This window comes from Telmatherina bonti, assembly GCF_933228915.1.
Source record: "Telmatherina bonti genome assembly, chromosome: 3".
NCBI classification, from domain to species: Eukaryota; Metazoa; Chordata; class Actinopteri; order Atheriniformes; family Telmatherinidae; genus Telmatherina; species Telmatherina bonti.
Genome location: NC_136621.1, coordinates 1292191 through 1311908, shown reverse-complemented (window position 1 = coordinate 1311908; position 19718 = coordinate 1292191). Strand labels below are relative to the sequence as shown.

Genomic DNA, 19718 nt, shown 5'->3' with positions numbered 1-19718 from the left:
AGACCCTGAAGCATCCATCTAGACCCTGAAGCATCCATCTAGACCCTGAAGCATCCATCTAGACCCTAAAGCATCCATCTAGACCCTGAAGCATCCATCTAGACCAGGGATGGGCATACTTATTGATTCGTGGGCCACAATGGGTTCTAACATTTGACAAAGGGGCCGGACCAGGAGCAGATGGATGGAGTGCTTTGGTAACCTCACCTCATTGGAGAAAAAATACACATCTTGGGATATGGAGAAAACATGTGCTTTAATTTCAAATGAAAATGAAGAAAAACATTACAACAAAATTTCTGACTTTGGAATGAGTCTTAAAACACTGAAAATCAAATGAATAAAATGTGCCTTTTTAAAAAATTAATAACCATTTCTATTTTAAAGCACTGAAAGTTCTATTATCCTTCAGGATATCACCACTCTCCTCCTGACTGTCTTTTTTTTTTTTCAAAAACGGTAGGAGATGCAGATGTACTTGTCCTGGTTCTTCTATTCAATTTGTTTCCCCGGTGCTAAAAGTCAACAACGAACAGTGCAAGGAGGAAACAGTGGCAGCAAGTAAGTCTGTGGAGCGGCGTTATCTGCGTGCGCATCAGGAAGGCACTTTCCACTTTAATGGGAACAGTGTTGTTGGTCTCCTTTTTTAGCCAGCGCATCAAAGTCTGGAGTTAGTTTTGTTGTGGCGATTCTCAGAATGGATCTGAGGTGTTGGTCTGTTAACTTGGATCTGTGGCTGGCTTTGTTGATGTTCATGATGCTGAAGGTCTGTTCACACACGTAGGTCGAGCCGAACAACGCCAGCATCTTCTGCGCTGTCCGCCGGAGCCTTGGAAACGCTGCTGTGCTGAGTGACACATAGAAGTCATTTAGTTTCAGAGAGTTGAACTTCTCTTTTGAGACTGGGTCGGACTGAATGTCGATCAGTTCGAGCTGCAGCTCCTCTGGAGCTGTTTCGGGGTCTTGTGACAGAGGACAGGCCACCAACTGAAGTGACTTGTCAATTTTGTCGAAATCCGAGAAGCGACGGCAGAATTCTCCGTGCAGTGCATCCAGTGACTCACTGTATTTCTTCACTTTTGCTCCGGCCTCTTTCAGCATGGCTAGTGTAGGAAAATGAGTGAATGACTTGTTCAAAATTTGCCTGGAGAATAAAGCCAGCTTGGATTTGAAGGCTTTCACGTTTGTGTACATGTCGTGCACAAACTGATCCTTCCCCTGCAGTTTCGTGTTGAGCTCATTCAAGTGTGAAAATACGTCCGTAGCGAAGGCAAAGTCACAAATCCAGCTCTTGTTGCTCAGCTCAGGAAATTCATCAGCTTTCCCCAGTCGCTCCAAAAACACGCCAATCTCCTCTTTGAGCTCCCACACGCGTTGAAACACTTTGCCCAAACTCAACCAGCGGACACGGGAATGATACAGCAGGTCCTGGTGATCCGCATCAGTTTCCTCCAGGAACACAATAAACTGACGGTGCTGAAGTCCCCTTGCGCGTATGAAGTTGACGAGTTTCACGACAGGATTCACAACATGATTCAGCTGTAATACCGATTTACAGAGAGATTCCTGGTGGAGGAAAATGACATCCTGGTCAGGGTTTTCATCTTTCACTTTATTCTGGATTCTCCTCAGCAGGCCAAGGTTTTTCCCTGTTAAATTTGGAGATCCGTCTGTGGTGACGTTGACAAGCTTACTCCAAGGAAGCTTCACATTTTCGACAACAGCAGACACCCGATCAAACAAGTCTTCTCCCCGTGTTTGTCCTTTCAGAGACTCCATTGTCACAAACTCCTCTGTTATTTCAAAAGTGTCGTTGATACCTCGGATAAAAATGAGGAGCTGAGCAGTGTCTTTGACATCATTGCTTTCATCCAGTGCTAAAGAATAAAACGTGAACGACTCCGTCTTTTTATTTAAGCTGCTGGTGATATCTTCATCTATTAGTTCCACGCGGCGAGTCACTGTCCGCCGTGATAAGCTGATTTTCTCAAATTTGTCTTTGCTCTCCGGGCACAAAATACCTGCTGTCTCCACCATGCATTCTTTTAAAAACTCGCCCTCAGACAGAGGTTTGCTGGCCTTTGCTATTTTGAATGAAAGCATAAAACTGGCCTTGGTACTTGACTCTTGAATGGCAGTTTGATGGTGAAAAAAACTTTGTTGAGCTTTTAAATTAGCTGCCAACTTCTGAGCAGCAGCTTCCCGTTCTTTTGTTGGCAGCTTGCTAGCATAGTTAGCATGCTTTGTGGCAAAGTGACGGCTAATATTATACTCTTTAAAAACCGCCACAGTTTCTTGGCATATGAGGCAAACAGCAGATGATCGGTGTTCAGTGAAAAAATATTTAGTTGTCCACTCCTTATTGAACACTCGACATTCTTTGTCCACTTTCCGTTTCTTAGGTTCGCTCATCTTTACAGAAGGGCTGATGGGTCAGAAGGTAAAGTGCAAACGTGAAGTAATAGGCCTACGCCTAAAGCCAATATACAGTGCGCCATCTAGTGGGAAAACATCAGAATTGTTTTCATCAGAATTTAGGGAAAAGAAAACATTAACAAGGTTTATTCATTTAATTTTTTCAAGTTCGGCGGGACGGATTAAAACGTTGAACGGGCATGTGGCCCCCGGGCCGTAGTTTGCCCATACCTGATCTAGACCCTGAAGCATCCATCTAGACCCTGAAGCATCCATCTAGACCCTGAAGCATCCATCTAGACCCTAACCCATCTAGACCCTAACCCATCTAGACCCTAAACCATCCATCTAGACCCTAAACCATCCATCTAGACCCTAACCCATCTAGACCCTAACCCATCTAGACCCTAAACCATCCATCTAGACCCTAACCCATCCATCTAGACCCCATCCCATCCATCTAGACCCCAATCCATCCATCTAGACCCCAATCCATCCATCTAGACCCTAACCCATCCATCTAGACCCTAACCCATCCATCTAGACCCTGTCCCAAACCCATCTAGACCCTGTCCCAAACCCATTTAGACCCTATCCCAAACCCATCTAGACTCTAACCCATCCATCTAGACCCTAAAGCATCCATCTAGACCCTGAAGCATCCATCTAGACCCTGAAGCATCCATCTAGACCCTAACCCATCTAGACCCTAACCCATCTAGACCCTAACCCATCTAGACCCTAACCCATCTAGACCCTAACCTATCCATCTAGACCCTAACCCATCTAGACCCTAACCCATCCATCTAGACCCTAACCCATCCATCTAGACCCTGAAGCATCCATCTAGACCCTAACCCATCTAGACCCTAACCCATCCATCTAGACCCTAACCCATCCATCTAGACCCCAACCCATCCAGACCCTGACCCATCCATCTAGACCCTAACCCATCCATCTAGACCCTAACCCATCCATCTAGACCCCAACCCATCCATCTAGACCCCAACCCATCCATCTAGACCCCAACCCATCCAGACTCTAACCCTAGCTCCCCTTCTGTGGTGAATTTGCAGGGCTTTCTGGAACAAACCTACCTTTTCTACGGCTTCTACAAGGTGGAAAAAATCCATTTTCCCAGCATAACGTATGACCTGGCGCTGGCGTACCTGCTGGCCACCGTAGCATACTTGCTGCTCAGTCTCATCTGGATTGTGAAAAGGTAATGACAGGAAGTAAACGTGTTTGAGAGGAAGTGGTCTGAAGTGCACTGTGTCTTCAAGGTCTGCCACTGGATTCAAACAAAACCTGGTTCAGGATGAAGATCGCTTCCAGAGCTTCTGCAACAAGATCTTTGCTGGCTGGGATTTCTGCATCGCCAGCAAGAACGCAGCCAAGCAGAAGAGCAGCAGCTTGATCTCCGAGCTTAAGGTCAGTGTCCCGCTCTGTCCCCGTCCCGCTCTGTCCCGCTCTGTCCACGTCCCGCTCTGTCCCCGTCCCGCTCTGTCCCGCTCTGTCCACGTCCCGCTCTGTCCCGCTCTGTCCCCGTCCCGCTCTGTCCCCGTCCCACTCTGTCCCAATCTGTGGTCCTCATGTCGTCCTGCTGTCCTCCTGTCGTCCTCACGTCCTGCTGTCCTCACGTCCTGTCGTCCTCACGTCCTGCTGTCCTCACGTCCTGTCGTCCTCACGTCCTGCTGTCCTCACGTCCTGTCGTCCTCATGTCGTCCTCACGTCCTGCTGTCCTCACGTCCTGCTGTCCTCATGTCGTCCTCACGTCCTGCTGTCCTCACGTCCTGCTGTCCTCATGTCGTCCTCACGTCCTGCTGTCCTCACGTCCTGTCGTCCTCATGTCGTCCTCACGTCCTGCTGTCCTCATGTCGTCCTCACGTCCTGCTGTCCTCACGTCCTGTCGTCCTCACGTCCTGCTGTCCTCATGTCGTCCTCACGTCCTGCCTTCCTTATGTCCTTCTGTCCTCACGTCCTCTGTCCTCACGTCCTGCTGTCATCACATCCTGCTGTACTCACGTCCTGCCGTCCTCACGTCCTTCTGTCCTCAAGTCCTGCCGTCCTTCTGTCCTCGCATCCTGCTGTACTCACGTCCTTCTGTCCTCAAGTCCTGGCGTCCTCACGTCCTTCTGTCCTCATGTCCGTCATATCGCTCCACATCGCTCCACATCGTTCTGTGTCGCGCAACAACGTTCGACATCGTTCTATGTCGCTCCACATCGTCTATGTCGCGACACATCGTTCTACATCGTTCTATGTCGCTCCACATCGTTCTACATCGTTCTATGTCGCTCCACATCGTTCTATGTCGCTCCACATCGTTCGACATCGTTCTATGTTGCTCCATATCGTCTATGTCGCGACACATCGTTCTACATCATTCTATGTCGCGACACATCGTTCTACGTCGTTCTATGTCGCTCCACATCGTCTATGTCGCGACACATCGTTCTACATCGTTCTATGTCGCGACACATCGTTCTACATCGTTCTATGTCGCTCCACATCGTTCTACATCGTTCTATGTCGCTCCACATCGTCTATGTCGCGACACATCGTTCTACATCGTTCTATGTCGCGACACATCGTTCGACATCATTCTATGTCGCGACACATCGTCTATGTCGCGACACATCGTTCTACATCGTTCTATGTCGCTCCACATCGTTCTACATCGTTCTATGTCGCTCCACATCGTCTATGTCGCGACACATCGTTCTACATCGTTCTATGTCGCGACACATCGTTCGACATCATTCTATGTCGCGACACATCGTCTATGTCGCGACACATCGTTCTACATCGTTCTATGTCGCGACACATCGTTCTACATCGTTCTATGTCGCTCCACATCGTTCTACATCGTTCTATGTCGCTCCACATCGTCTATGTCGCGACACATCGTTCGACATCGTTCTATGTCGCTCCACATCGTTCGACATCATTCTATGTCGCGACACATCGTTCGACATCGTTCTATGTCGCTCCACATCGTCTATGTAGCGACACATCGCTCCACATCGTCTATGTCGCGACACATCGTCTATGTCGCGACACATCGTTCTACATCGTTCTATGTCGCGACACATCGTTCTACATCGTTCTATGTCGCTCCACATCGTCTGTCGCGACACATCGTTCTACATCGTTCTATGTCGCGACACATCGTTCTACATCGTTCTATGTCGCGACACATCGTTCTATGTCGCTCCACATCGTTCTACATCGTTCTATGTCGCAACACATCGTTCCACATCGTTCTGTGTCGCGCCACATCGTTCCACATCGTTCTGTCGCTCCACATCGTTCCACATCGTTCTGTCGCTCCACATCGTTTTACATCGTTCTACATCGTTCTATGTCGCTCCACATCGTTCTATGTCGCGACACATCGTTCTACGTCGTTCTATGTCGCTCCACATCGTTCTATGTCGCGACACATCGTTCTACATCGTTCTATGTCGCTCCACATCGCTCCACATCATTCCACATCGTTCCACATCGTTCCACATTGTTCTGTCGTTCCACATCGCTCCACATCACTCCACATCGTTCTATGTCGCGCAACATCGTTCCACATCGTTCTGTCGTTCCACATTGCTCCACATCGTTCCACATCGTTCTGTCGTTCCACATCGCTCCTCATCACTCCACATTGTTCTATGTCGCTCCACATCGTTCTATGTCGTGCCACATCGTTCTGTCGCTCCACATCGCTCCACATCGCTCCACATCGTTCCACATCGTTCTATGTCGTGCCACATTGTTCTGTGTCGCTCCACATCGTTCTATGTCGTGCCACATCGTTCTATGTCGCTCCACATCGTTCCACATCGTTCTATGTCGCTCCACATCGTTCTATGTCGCTCCACATCGTTCTATGTCGCTCCACATCGTTCTATGTCGTGCCACATCGTTCTGTCGTTCCACATCGTTCTATGTCGTGCCACATCGTTCTGTCGTTCCACATCGTTCTATGTCGTGCCACATCGTTCTGTCGTTCCACATCGCTCCACATCGCTCCACATCGTTCTATGTCGCGCCACATCGTTCTACATCATTCTATGTCGCGCCACATCGTTCTACATCGCGCCACATCGTTCCACATCATTCTATGTCGCTCCACATCGTTCTACATCGTTCTATGTCGTGCCACATCGTTCTGTCGTTCCACATCGTTCTATGTCGTGCCACATCGTTCTGTCGTTCCACATCGCTCCACATTGTTCTATGTCGCGCCACATCGTTCTACATCATTCTATGTCGCGCCACATCGTTCTACATCGCGCCACATCGTTCCACATCATTCTATGTCGCTCCACATCGTTCTACATCGTTCTATGTCGTGCCACATCGTTCTGTCGTTCCACATCGTTCTATGTCGTGCCACATCGTTCTGTCGCTCCACATCGCTCCACATTGTTCTATGTCGCGCCACATCGTTCTACATCATTCTATGTCGCGCCACATCGTTCTACATCGCGCCACATCGTTCCACATCATTCTATGTCGCTCCACATCGCTCCACATCGTTCTATGTCGCGCCACATCGCTCCACATCGTTCTATGTCGCGCCACATCGTTCCACATCGTTCTATGTCGCTCCACATCGTTCTATGTCGCTCCACATCGTTCTACATCGTTCTATGTCGCTCCACATCGTTCTATGTCGCGCAACATCGTTCTATGTCGTGCCACATCGTTCTATGTCGCTCCACATCGTTCTATGTCGTTCCACATCGTTCCACATCGTTCTATGTCGCTCCACATTGCTCCACATCGTTCTATGTCGTGCCACATTGTTCTATGTCGCTCCACATCGCTCCACATCGTTCCACATCGTTCTATGTCGCTCCACATCGTTCCACATCGTTCTATGTCGTGCCACATTGTTCTATGTCGTGCCACATTGTTCTATGTCGCTCCACATCGTTCTATGTCGCGCCACATCGTTCTGTCGTTCCACATCGTTCCACATCGTTCCACATCGTTCTATGTCGCGCCACATCGTTCTATGTCGCTCCACATCGTTCTGTCGTTCCACATCGTTCCACATCGTTCTATGTCGTGCCACATCGTTCCACATCGTTCTGTCGTTCCACATCGCTCCACATCGTTCTATGTCGCTCCACATTGCTCCACATTGTTCTATGTCGTGCCACATCGTTCTACATCGTTCTATGTCGCTCCACATTGCTCCACATTGTTCTATGTCGTGCCACATCGTTCTACATCGTTCTATGTCGCGCCACATTGTTCCACATCGTTCTATGTCGCTCCACATCGTTCTATGTCGCGACACATCGTTCCACATCTTTCTATGTCGCTCTACATCGTTCTATGTCGCTCCACATCGTTCTGTCGCTCCACATCGTTCCACATCGTTCTATGTCGCTCCACATCGTTCTATGTCGCGCCACATCGTTCTACATCGTTCTATGTCGCTCCACATCGTTCTACATCGTTCTGTCGCTCCACATCGTTCTATGTCGCTCCACATCGTTCTATGTCGCTCCACATCGTTCTATGTCGCTCCACATCGTTCTACTTCGTTCTATGTCGCTCCACATCGTTCTATGTCGCTCCACATCGTTCTATGTCGCTCCACATCGTTCTACTTCGTTCTATGTCGCTCCACATCGTTCTATGTCGCTCCACATTGTTCTACATCGTTCTATGTCGCTCCACATCGCTCCACATCGTTCTATGTCGCTCCACATCGTTCTACATCGTTCTATGTCGCTCCACATCGTTCTATGTCGCTCCACATCGTTCTGTCGTTCCACATCGCTCCACATCGTTCTATGTCGCGCCACATCGCTCCACATCGTTCTACATCGTTCTATGTCGCTCCACATCGTTCTATGTCGCTCCACATCGTTCTACATCGTTCTATGTCGCTCCACATCGTTCTATGTCGCTCCACATCGTTCTATGTCGCTCCACATCGTTCTACTTCGTTCTATGTCGCTCCACATCGTTCTGTCGTTCCACATCGCTCCACATCGTTCTATGTCGCGCCACATCGCTCCACGTCGTTCTACATCGTTCTATGTCGCTCCACATCGTTCTATGTCGCTCCACATCGTTCTACATCGTTCTATGTCGCTCCACATCGTTCTATGTCGCTCCACATCGTTCTATGTCGCTCCACATCGTTCTACATCGTTCTATGTCGCTCCACATCGTTCTATGTCGCTCCACATCGTTCTGTCGTTCCACATCGCTCCACATCGTTTCACATCGCTCCACATCGTTCTATGTCGCTCCACATCGCTCCACATCGTTTCACATCGCTCCACATCGTTCAATGTCGCGCCACATCGTTCCACATCGTTCTACATCGTTCTATGTCGCTCCACATTGCTCCACATTGTTCTATGTCGTGCCACATCGTTCTACATCGTTCTATGTCGCGCCACATTGTTCCACATCGTTCTATGTCGCTCCACATCGTTCTATGTCGCGACACATCGTTCCACATCTTTCTATGTCGCTCTACATCGTTCTATGTCGCTCCACATCGTTCTGTCGCTCCACATCGTTCCACATCGTTCTATGTCGCTCCACATCGTTCTATGTCGCGCCACATCGCTCCACATCGTTCTACATCGTTCTATGTCGCTCCACATCGTTCTACATCGTTCTGTCGCTCCACATCGTTCTATGTCGCTCCACATCGTTCTATGTCGCTCCACATCGTTCTATGTCGCTCCACATCGTTCTACTTCGTTCTATGTCGCTCCACATCGTTCTATGTCGCTCCACATTGTTCTACATCGTTCTATGTCGCTCCACATCGCTCCACATCGTTCTATGTCGCTCCACATCGTTCTATGTCGCTCCACATCGTTCTACATCGTTCTATGTCGCTCCACATCGTTCTATGTCGCTCCACATCGTTCTGTCGTTCCACATCGCTCCACATCGTTCTATGTCGCGCCACATCGCTCCACATCGTTCTACATCGTTCTATGTCGCTCCACATCGTTCTATGTCGCTCCACATCGTTCTACATCGTTCTATGTCGCTCCACATCGTTCTATGTCGCTCCACATCGTTCTATGTCGCTCCACATCGTTCTACTTCGTTCTATGTCGCTCCACATCGTTCTGTCGTTCCACATCGCTCCACATCGTTCTATGTCGCGCCACATCGCTCCACGTCGTTCTACATCGTTCTATGTCGCTCCACATCGTTCTATGTCGCTCCACATCGTTCTACATCGTTCTATGTCGCTCCACATCGTTCTATGTCGCTCCACATCGTTCTACTTCGTTCTATGTCGCTCCACATCGTTCTGTCGTTCCACATCGCTCCACATCGTTCTATGTCGCGCCACATCGCTCCACGTCGTTCTACATCGTTCTATGTCGCTCCACATCGCTCCACATCGTTCCACATCGTTCTACATCGTTCTATGTCGCTCCACATCGTTCTATGTCGCTCCACATCGTTCTGTCGTTCCACATCGCTCCACATCGTTTCACATCGCTCCACATCGTTCAATGTCGCGCCACATCGTTCCACATCGTTCTACATCGTTCTATGTCGCTCCACATCGTTTTATGTCGCTCCACATCGTTCTACATCGTTCTATGTCGCTCCACATCGTTCTGTCGCTCCACATCGTTCTACATCGTTCTATGTCGCTCCACATCGTTCTGTCGTTCCACATCGCTCCACATCGTTCTATTTCACTCCACATCGTTCTATGCCGCTCCACATCGTTCTATGTCGTGCCACATCGTTCTATTTCACTCCACATCGTTCTATGTCGCGCCACATCGTTCTACATCGTTCTATGTCGCTCCACATCGTTCTATGTCGCTCCACATCGTTCTACATCGTTCTATGTCGCTCCACATCGTTCTATGTCGTGCCACATCGTTCTATGTCGCGACACATCGTTCCACATCGTTCCACATCGTTCCACATCGTTCCACATCGCTCCACATCGTTTCACATCGCTCCACATCGTTCTACATCGTTCTGTCGTTCCACATCGTTCCACATCGCTCCACATCGCTCCACATCGTTCTATGTCGTGCCACATCGCTCCACATCGTTCTATGTCGCGCCACATCGCTCCACGTCGTTCTATGTTGTGCCACATCGTTCTACATCGTTCTATGTCGCTCCACATCGTTCTGTCGCGCAACATCGTTCGACATCGTTCTATGTCGCGACACATCGTTCCACATCTTTCTATGTCGCTCTACATCGTTCTATGTCGCTCCACATCGTTCTGTCGCTCCACATCGTTCCACATCGTTCTGTCGCTCCACATCGTTCTATGTCGCGCCACATCGCTCCACATCGTTCTACATCGTTCTATGTCGCTCCACATCGTTCTATGTCGCTCCACATCGTTCTACATCGTTCTATGTCGCTCCACATCGTTCTATGTCGCTCCACATCGTTCTACTTCGTTCTATGTCGCTCCACATCGTTCTGTCGTTCCACATCGTTCTATGTCGCTCCACATCGTTCTACATCGTTCTATGTCGCTCCACATCGTTCTATGTCGCTCCACATCGTTCTACATCGTTCTATGTCGCTCCACATCGTTCTGTCGTTCCACATCGCTCCACATCGCTCCACATCGCTCCACATCGTTCTATGTCGTGCCACATCGTTCTACATCGTTCTATGTCGCTCCACATCGTTCTAAGTCGCTCCACATCGTTCTGTCGCGCAACATCGTTCGACATCGTTCTATGTCTCTCCACATCGTTCTGTCGCGCAACATCGTTCGACATCGTTCTATGTCGCTCCACATCGTTCTACATCGTTCTATGTCGCTCCACATCGTTCTGTCGCGCAACATCGTTCGACATCGTTCTATGTCGCTCCACATCGTTCTACATCGTTCTATGTCGCTCCACATCGTTCTAAGTCGCTCCACATCGTTCTGTCGCGCAACATCGTTCGACATCGTTCTAAGTCGCTCCACATCGTTCTGTCGCGCAACATCGTTCGACATCGTTCTAAGTCGCTCCACATCGTTCTGTCGCGCAACATCGTTCGACATCGTTCTATGTCGCTCCACATCGTTCTACATCGTTCTATGTCGCTCCACATCGTTCTGTCGCGCAACATCGTTCGACATCGTTCTAAGTCGCTCCACATCGTTCTGTCGCGCAACATCGTTCGACATCGTTCTGTCGCGCAACATCGTTCGACATCGTTCTATGTCGCTCCACATCGTTCTACATCGTTCTATGTCGCTCCACATCGTTCTGTCGCGCAACATCGTTCGACATCGTTCTATGTCGCTCCACATCGTTCGACATCGTTCTATGTCGCGCCACATTGCTCCACATCGTTCTATGTCGTGCCACATCGTTCCACATCTTTCTATGTCGCTCTACATCGTTCTATGTCGCTCCACATCGTTCTGTCGCTCCACATCGTTCTATGTCGCGACACATCGTTCCACATCTTTCTATGTCGTTCCACATCGTTCTATGTCGCTCCACATCGTTCTGTCGTTCCACATCGCTCCACATCGTTCTACATCGTTCTATGTCGCTCCACATCGGTCTGTCGCGACACATCGTTCTGTCGTTCCACATCGTTCTATGTCGCTCCACATCGCTCCACATCGTTCTATGTCGCTCCACATCGTTCTGTCGTTCCACATCGCGCCACATCGCTCCACATCGTTCTATGTCGCTCCACATCGTTCTGTCGTTCCACATCGCTCCACATCGTTCTACATCGTTCTATGTCGCTCCACATCGGTCTGTCGCGACACATCGTTCTGTCGTTCCACATCGTTCTGTCGTTCCACATCGCTCTACATCGTTCCACATCGCTCCACATCGTTCTATGTCGCTCCACATCGTTCTATGTCGTTCCACATCGCTCCACATCGTTCCACATCGCTCCACATCGTTCTACGTCGCTCCACATCGTTCTATGTCGTGCCACATCGCTCCACATCGTTCTATGTCGCTCCACATCGTTCCACATCGTTCTATGTCGCTCCACATCGTTCTACATCGTTCTATGTCGTTCCACATCGCTCCACATCGTTCCACATCGCTCCACATCGTTCCACGTCGCTCCACATCGTTCTATGTCGCTCCACATCGTTCTATGTCGCTCCACATCGTTCTATATCGTTCTATGTCGCTCCACATCGTTTATGTCGCTCCACATCGTTCTATGTCGCGGCACATCGTTCTACGTCGTTCTATGTCGCTCCACATCGTTCTATGTCGCTCCACATCGTTCTATATCGTTCTATGTCGCTCCACATCGTTTATGTCGCTCCACATCGTTCTATGTCGCGGCACATCGTTCTACGTCGTTCTATGTCGCTCCACATCGTTCTATGTCGCGACACATCGTTCTACATCGTTCTATGTCGCTCCACATCGTTCCACATCGTTCCACATCGTTCCACATCGCTCCACATCGCTCCACATCGTTTCACATCGCTCCACATCGTTCTACATCGTTCTGTCGTTCCACATCGTTCCACATCGCTCCACATCGCTCCACATCGTTCTATGTCGTGCCACATCGCTCCACATCGTTCTATGTCGCTCCACATCCTTCTATGTCGCGCCACATTGCTCCACATCGTTCTATGTCGTGCCACATCGTTCTACATCGTTCTATGTCGCTCCACATCGTTCTGTCGCGCAACATCGTTCGACATCGTTCTATGTCGCTCCACATCGTTCTACATCGTTCTGTCGCTCCACATCGTTCGACATCGTTCTATGTCGTGCCACATCGTTCGACATCGTTCTATGTCGTTCCACATCGCTCCACATCGTTCCACATCGCTCCACATCGTTCTACATCGTTCTATGTCGTTCCACATCGCTCCACATCGTTCCACATCGCTCCACATCGTTCTACATCGTTCTATGTCGTGCCACATCGTTCGACATCGTTCTATGTCGTTCCACATCGCTCCACATCGTTCCACATCGCTCCACATCGTTCTACATCGTTCTATGTCGTTCCACATCGCTCCACATCGTTCTACATCGTTCTATGTCGCTCCACATCGCTCCACATCGTTCCACATCGCTCCACATCGTTCCACGTCGCTCCACATCGTTCTATGTCGCTCCACATCGTTCTATGTCGCTCCACATCGTTCTATATCGTTCTATGTCGCTCCACATCGTTTATGTCGCTCCACATCGTTCTATGTCGCGGCACATCGTTCTACGTCGTTCTATGTCGCTCCACATCGTTCTATGTCGCGACACATCGTTCTACATCGTTCTATGTCGCTCCACATCGCTCCACATCGTTCCACATCATTCCACATCGTTCCACATCGTTCTGTCGTTCCACATCGCTCCACATCGTTCTATGTCGCGCAACATCGCTCCACATCGTTCTATGTCGCTCCACATCGTTCCACATCGTTCTATGTCGCTCCACATCGTTCCACATCGTTCTGTCGTTCCACATCGTTCCACATCGTTCTATGTCGCTCCACATCACTCCACATCGTTCTATGTCGCGCAACATCGCTCCACATCGTTCTATGTCGTGCCACATTGTTCTGTGTCGCTCCACATCGTTCTATGTCGCTCCACATCGTTCCACATCGTTCTATGTCGCTCCACATCGTTCTATGTCGTGCCACATCGTTCTGTCGTTCCACATCGCTCCACATCGCTCCACATCGTTCCACATCGTTCTATGTCGTGCCACATTGTTCTGTCGCTCCACATCGTTCTATGTCGTGCCACATCGTTCTATGTCGCTCCACATCGTTCCACATCGTTCTATGTCGCTCCACATCGTTCTATGTCGCTCCACATCGTTCTATGTCGCTCCACATCGATCTGTCGTTCCACATCGCTCCACATCGCTCCACATCGTTCTATGTCGCGCCACATCGCTCCACATCGTTCTATGTCGCGCCACATCGTTCTGTCGTTCCACATCGCTCCACATCGCTCCACATCGCTCCACATCGTTCTATGTCGCGCCACATCGTTCTATGTCGCGCCACATCGTTCTATGTCGCTCCACATCGTTCTATGTCGCTCCACATCGTTCTACATCGTCCTATGTCGCTCCACATCGTTCTATGTCGCGCCACATCGTTCTATGTCGCGCCACATCGTTTTATGTCGTGCCACATCGTTCTATGTCGTGCCACATCGCTCCACATCGTTCTACGTCGCGCCACATCGTTCCACATCGTTCTATGTCGCTCCACATCGTTCTATGTCGCTCCACATCGTTCTACATCGTTCTATGTCACTCCACATCGTTCTATGTCGCGCAACATCGTTCCACATCGTTCTATGTCGTGCCACATTGTTCTATGTCGCTCCACATCGTTCTATGTCGTGCCACATCGTTCTGTCGTTCCACATCGCTCCACATCGTTCCACATCGTTCCACATCGTTCTGTGTCGCTCCACATCGTTCTATGTCGTGCCACATCGTTCTATGTCGTTCCACATCGCTCCACATTGTTCTATGTCGTGCCACATCGTTCTACATCGTTCTATGTCGTGCCACATCGTTCTACATTGTTCTATGTCGTGCCACATCGTTCTATGTCGTGCCACATCGCTCCACATCGTTCTACATCGTTCTATGTCGCTCCACATCGTTCTATGTCGTGCCACATCGTTCTATGTCGTTCCACATCGCTCCACATCGCTCCACATTGTTCTATGTCGTGCCACATCGTTCTACATCGTTCTATGTCGTGCCACATCGTTCTACATTGTTCTATGTCGTGCCACATCGTTCTATGTCGTGCCACATCGCTCCACATCGTTCTACATCGCTCCACATCGTTCTATGTCGCTCCACATCGTTCTATGTCGCGCAACATCGTTCTATGTCGCTCCACATCGCTCCACATCGTTCCACATCGCTCCACATCGTTCTATGTCGCTCCACATCGTTCTATGTCGCTCCACATCGTTCTATATCGTTCTATGTCGCTCCACATCGTTTATGTCGCTCCACATCGTTCTATGTCGCTCGACATCGTTCTATGTCGCTCCACATCGCTCCACATCGTTCCACATCGTTCCACATCGTTCCACATCGTTCCACATCCTTCTGTCGTTCCACATCGCTCCACATCACTCCACATCGTTCTATGTCGCGCAACATCGTTCCACATCGTTCTGTCGTTCCACATCGCTCCACATCGTTCTGTCGTTCCACATCGCTCCACATCGTTCCACATCGTTCTATGTCGCTCCACATCGTTCCACATCGTTCCACATCGTTCTGTCGTTCCACATCGCTCCACATCGTTCTATGTCGCTCCACATCGTTCTATGTCGTTCCACATCGTTCCACATCGTTCTATGTCGCGCAACATCGCTCCACATCGTTCTATGTCGTGCCACATTGTTCTGTGTCGCTCCACATCGTTCTATGTCGCTCCACATCGTTCCACATCGTTCTATGTCGCTCCACATCGTTCTATGTCGCTCCACATCGTTCTATGTCGTGCCACATCGTTCTGTCGTTCCACATCGCTCCACATCGCTCCACATCGTTCTATGTCGTGCCACATTGTTCTGTGTCGCTCCACATCGTTCTATGTCGCTCCACATCGTTCCACATCGTTCTATGTCGCTCCACATCGTTCTATGTCGTGCCACATCGTTCTGTCGTTCCACATCGCTCCACATCGCTCCACATCGTTCCACATCGTTCTATGTCGTGCCACATTGTTCTGTCGCTCCACATCGTTCTATGTCGTGCCACATCGTTCTATGTCGCTCCACATCGTTCCACATCGTTCTATGTCGCTCCACATCGTTCTATGTCGCTCCACATCGTTCTATGTCGCTCCACATCGATCTGTCGTTCCACATCGCTCCACATCGTTCTATGTCGTGCCACATCGTTCTGTCGTTCCACATCGCTCCACATCGCTCCACATCGCTCCACATCGCTCCACATCGTTCTATGTCGCGCCACATCGTTCTATGTCGCGCCACATCGTTCTATGTCGCTCCACATCGTTCTATGTCGCTCCACATCGTTCTACATCGTCCTATGTCGCTCCACATCGTTCTATGTCGCGCCACATCGTTCTATGTCGCGCCACATCGTTCTATGTCGTGCCACATCGTTCTATGTCGTGCCACATCGCTCCACATCGTTCTACGTCGCGCCACATCGTTCCACATCGTTCTATGTCGCTCCACATCGTTCTATGTCGCTCCACATCGTTCTACATCGTTCTATGTCAGTCCACATCGTTCTATGTCGCGCAACATCGTTCCACATCGTTCTATGTCGTGCCACATTGTTCTATGTCGCTCCACATCGTTCTATGTCGTGCCACATCGTTCTGTCGTTCCACATCGCTCCACATCGTTCCACATCGTTCCACATCGTTCTATGTCGCTCCACATCGTTCTATGTCGTGCCACATCGTTCTATGTCGTTCCACATTGCTCCACATTGTTCTATGTCGTGCCACATCGTTCTACATCGTTCTATGTCGTGCCACATCGTTCTACATTGTTCTATGTCGTGCCACATCGTTCTATGTCGTGCCACATCGCTCCACATCGTTCTACATCGTTCTATGTCGCTCCACATCGTTCTATGTCGTGCCACATCATTCTATGTCGTTCCACATCGCTCCACATCGCTCCACATTGTTCTATGTCGTGCCACATCGTTCTACATCGTTCTATGTCGTGCCACATCGTTCTACATTGTTCTATGTCGTGCCACATCGTTCTATGTCGTGCCACATCGCTCCACATCGTTCTACATCGCTCCACATCGTTCTATGTCGCTCCACATCGTTCTATGTCGCTCCACATCGTTCTATGTCGCTCCACATCGCTCCACATCGTTCCACATCGCTCCACATCGTTCTATGTCGCTCCACATCGTTCTATGTCGCTCCACATCGTTCTATATCGTTCTATGTCGCTCCACATCGTTTATGTCGCTCCACATCGTTCTATGTCGCTCCACATCGTTCCATGTCGCTCGACATCGTTCTATGTCGCTCCACATCGCTCCACATCGTTCCACATCGTTCCACATCGTTCCACATCCTTCTGTCGTTCCACATCGCTCCACATCACTCCACATCGTTCTATGTCGCGCAACATCGTTCCACATCGTTCTGTCGTTCCACATCGCTCCACATCGTTCTGTCGTTCCACATCGCTCCACATCGTTCTATGTCGCTCCACATCGTTCCACATCGTTCCACATCGTTCTGTCGTTCCACATCGCTCCACATCGTTCTATGTCGCTCCACATCGTTCTATGTCGTTCCACATCGTTCCACATCGTTCCACATCGTTCTATGTCGCGCAACATCGCTCCACATCGTTCTATGTCGTGCCACATTGTTCTGTGTCGCTCCACATCGTTCTATGTCGCTCCACATCGTTCCACATCGTTCTATGTCGCTCCACATCGTTCTATGTCGCTCCACATCGTTCTATGTCGTGCCACATCGTTCTGTCGTTCCACATCGCTCCACATCGCTCCACATCGTTCTATGTCGTGCCACATTGTTCTGTGTCGCTCCACATCGTTCTATGTCGCTCCACATCGTTCTATGTCGTGCCACATCGTTCTGTCGTTCCACATCGCTCCACATCGCTCCACATCGTTCTATGTCGCGCCACATCGCTCCACATTGTTCTATGTCGCGCCACATCGTTCTGTCGTTCCACATCGTTCTATGTCGTGCCACATCGCTCCACATCGTTCTATGTCGCGCCACATCGTTCTATGTCGTGCCACATCGTTCTACATCGTTCTATGTCGCGCCACATCGTTCTATGTCGTGCCACATCGCTCCACATCGTTCTATGTCGTGCCACATCGTTCTACATCGTTCTATGTCGCTCCACATCGTTCTACATCGTTCTATGTCGCTCCACATCGTTCTACATCGTTCTATGTCGCGCCACATCGTTCTACATCGTTCTATGTCGCTCCACATCGTTCTATGTCGCGCAACATCGTTCCACATCGTTCTATGTCGTGCCACATTGTTCTATGTCGCTCCACATCGTTCTGTGTCGTGCCACATCGTTCTGTCGTTCCACATCGCTCCACATCGTTCCACATCGTTCTATGTCGTGCCACATCGTTCCACATCGTTCTGTCGTTCCACATCGCTCCACATTGTTCTATGTCGCTCCACATCGTTCTACATCGTTCTATGTCGTGCCACATCGTTCTACATTGTTCTATGTCGTGCCACATCGCTCCACATTGTTCTATGTCGCTCCACATCGTTCTATGTCGCTCCACATCGTTCTACATCGTTCTATGTCGTGCCACATCGTTCTACATTGTTCTATGTCGTGCCACATCGCTCCACATTGTTCTATGTCGCTCCACATCGCTCCACATCGTTCTATGTCGTGCCACATCGCTCCACATTGTTCTATGTCGCTCCACATCGTTCTATGTCGTGCCACATCGCTCCACATCGTTCTATGTCGTGCCACATCGCTCCACATCGTTCTATGTCGCTCCACATCGTTCTACATCGTTCTATGTCGCTCCACATCGTTCTGTCGCTCCACATCGTTCTGTCGCTCCACATCGTTCTATGTCGCTCCACATCGTTCTACATCGTTCTATGTCGCTCCACATCGTTCTATGTCGCTCCACATCGTTCTACATCGTTCTATGTCGCTCCACATCGTTCTATGTCGCTCCACATCGTTCTACATCGTTCTATGTCGCTCCACATCGTTCTGTCGCTCCACATCGTTCTGTCGCTCCACATCGTTCTATGTCGCTCCACATCGTTCTACATCGTTCTATGTCGCGCCACATCGTTCTATGTCGCTCCACATCGTTCTATGTCGCTCCACATCGTTCTACATCGTTCTATGTCGCGCCACATCGTTCCACATCGTTCTATGTCGCTCCACATCGTTCTATGTCGTGCCACATCGTTCTATGTCGTGCCACATCGCTCCACATCGTTCTACGTCGCGCCACATCGTTCCACATCGTTCTATGTCGCTCCACATCGTTCTATGTCGCTCCACATCGTTCTACATCGTTCTATGTCGCTCCACATCGTTCTACATCGTTCTATGTCGTGCCACATCGTTCTATGTCGCTCCACATCGTTCTACATCGTTCTATGTCGTGCCACATCGCTCCACATCGTTCTACATCGTTCTTTGTCGCTCCACATCGTTCTACATCGTTCTATGTCGCTCCACATCGTTCTATGTCGCGCAACATCGTTCCACATCGTTCTATGTCGTGCCACATTGTTCTATGTCGCTCCACATCGTTCTATGTCGTGCCACATCGTTCTGTCG

At 49.8% G+C, this 19718-nt stretch overlaps 1 protein-coding gene across 2 annotated transcripts in view; it reads left to right on the top strand.

Moving 5' to 3' along the window:
* The window catches only part of tmc7 (transmembrane channel like 7), a 92011-nt gene that overhangs the window by 4699 nt on the left and 67594 nt on the right, over positions 1-19718 (top strand). For both annotated transcript variants that reach the window (XM_079238318.1, XM_079238317.1), the window contains 2 exons: positions 3492-3637; positions 3699-3846. In XM_079238318.1, the coding sequence (XP_079094444.1) occupies positions 3492-3637; positions 3699-3846 (294 nt within the window). The remainder of the gene's footprint in view (positions 1-3491; positions 3638-3698; positions 3847-19718) is intronic.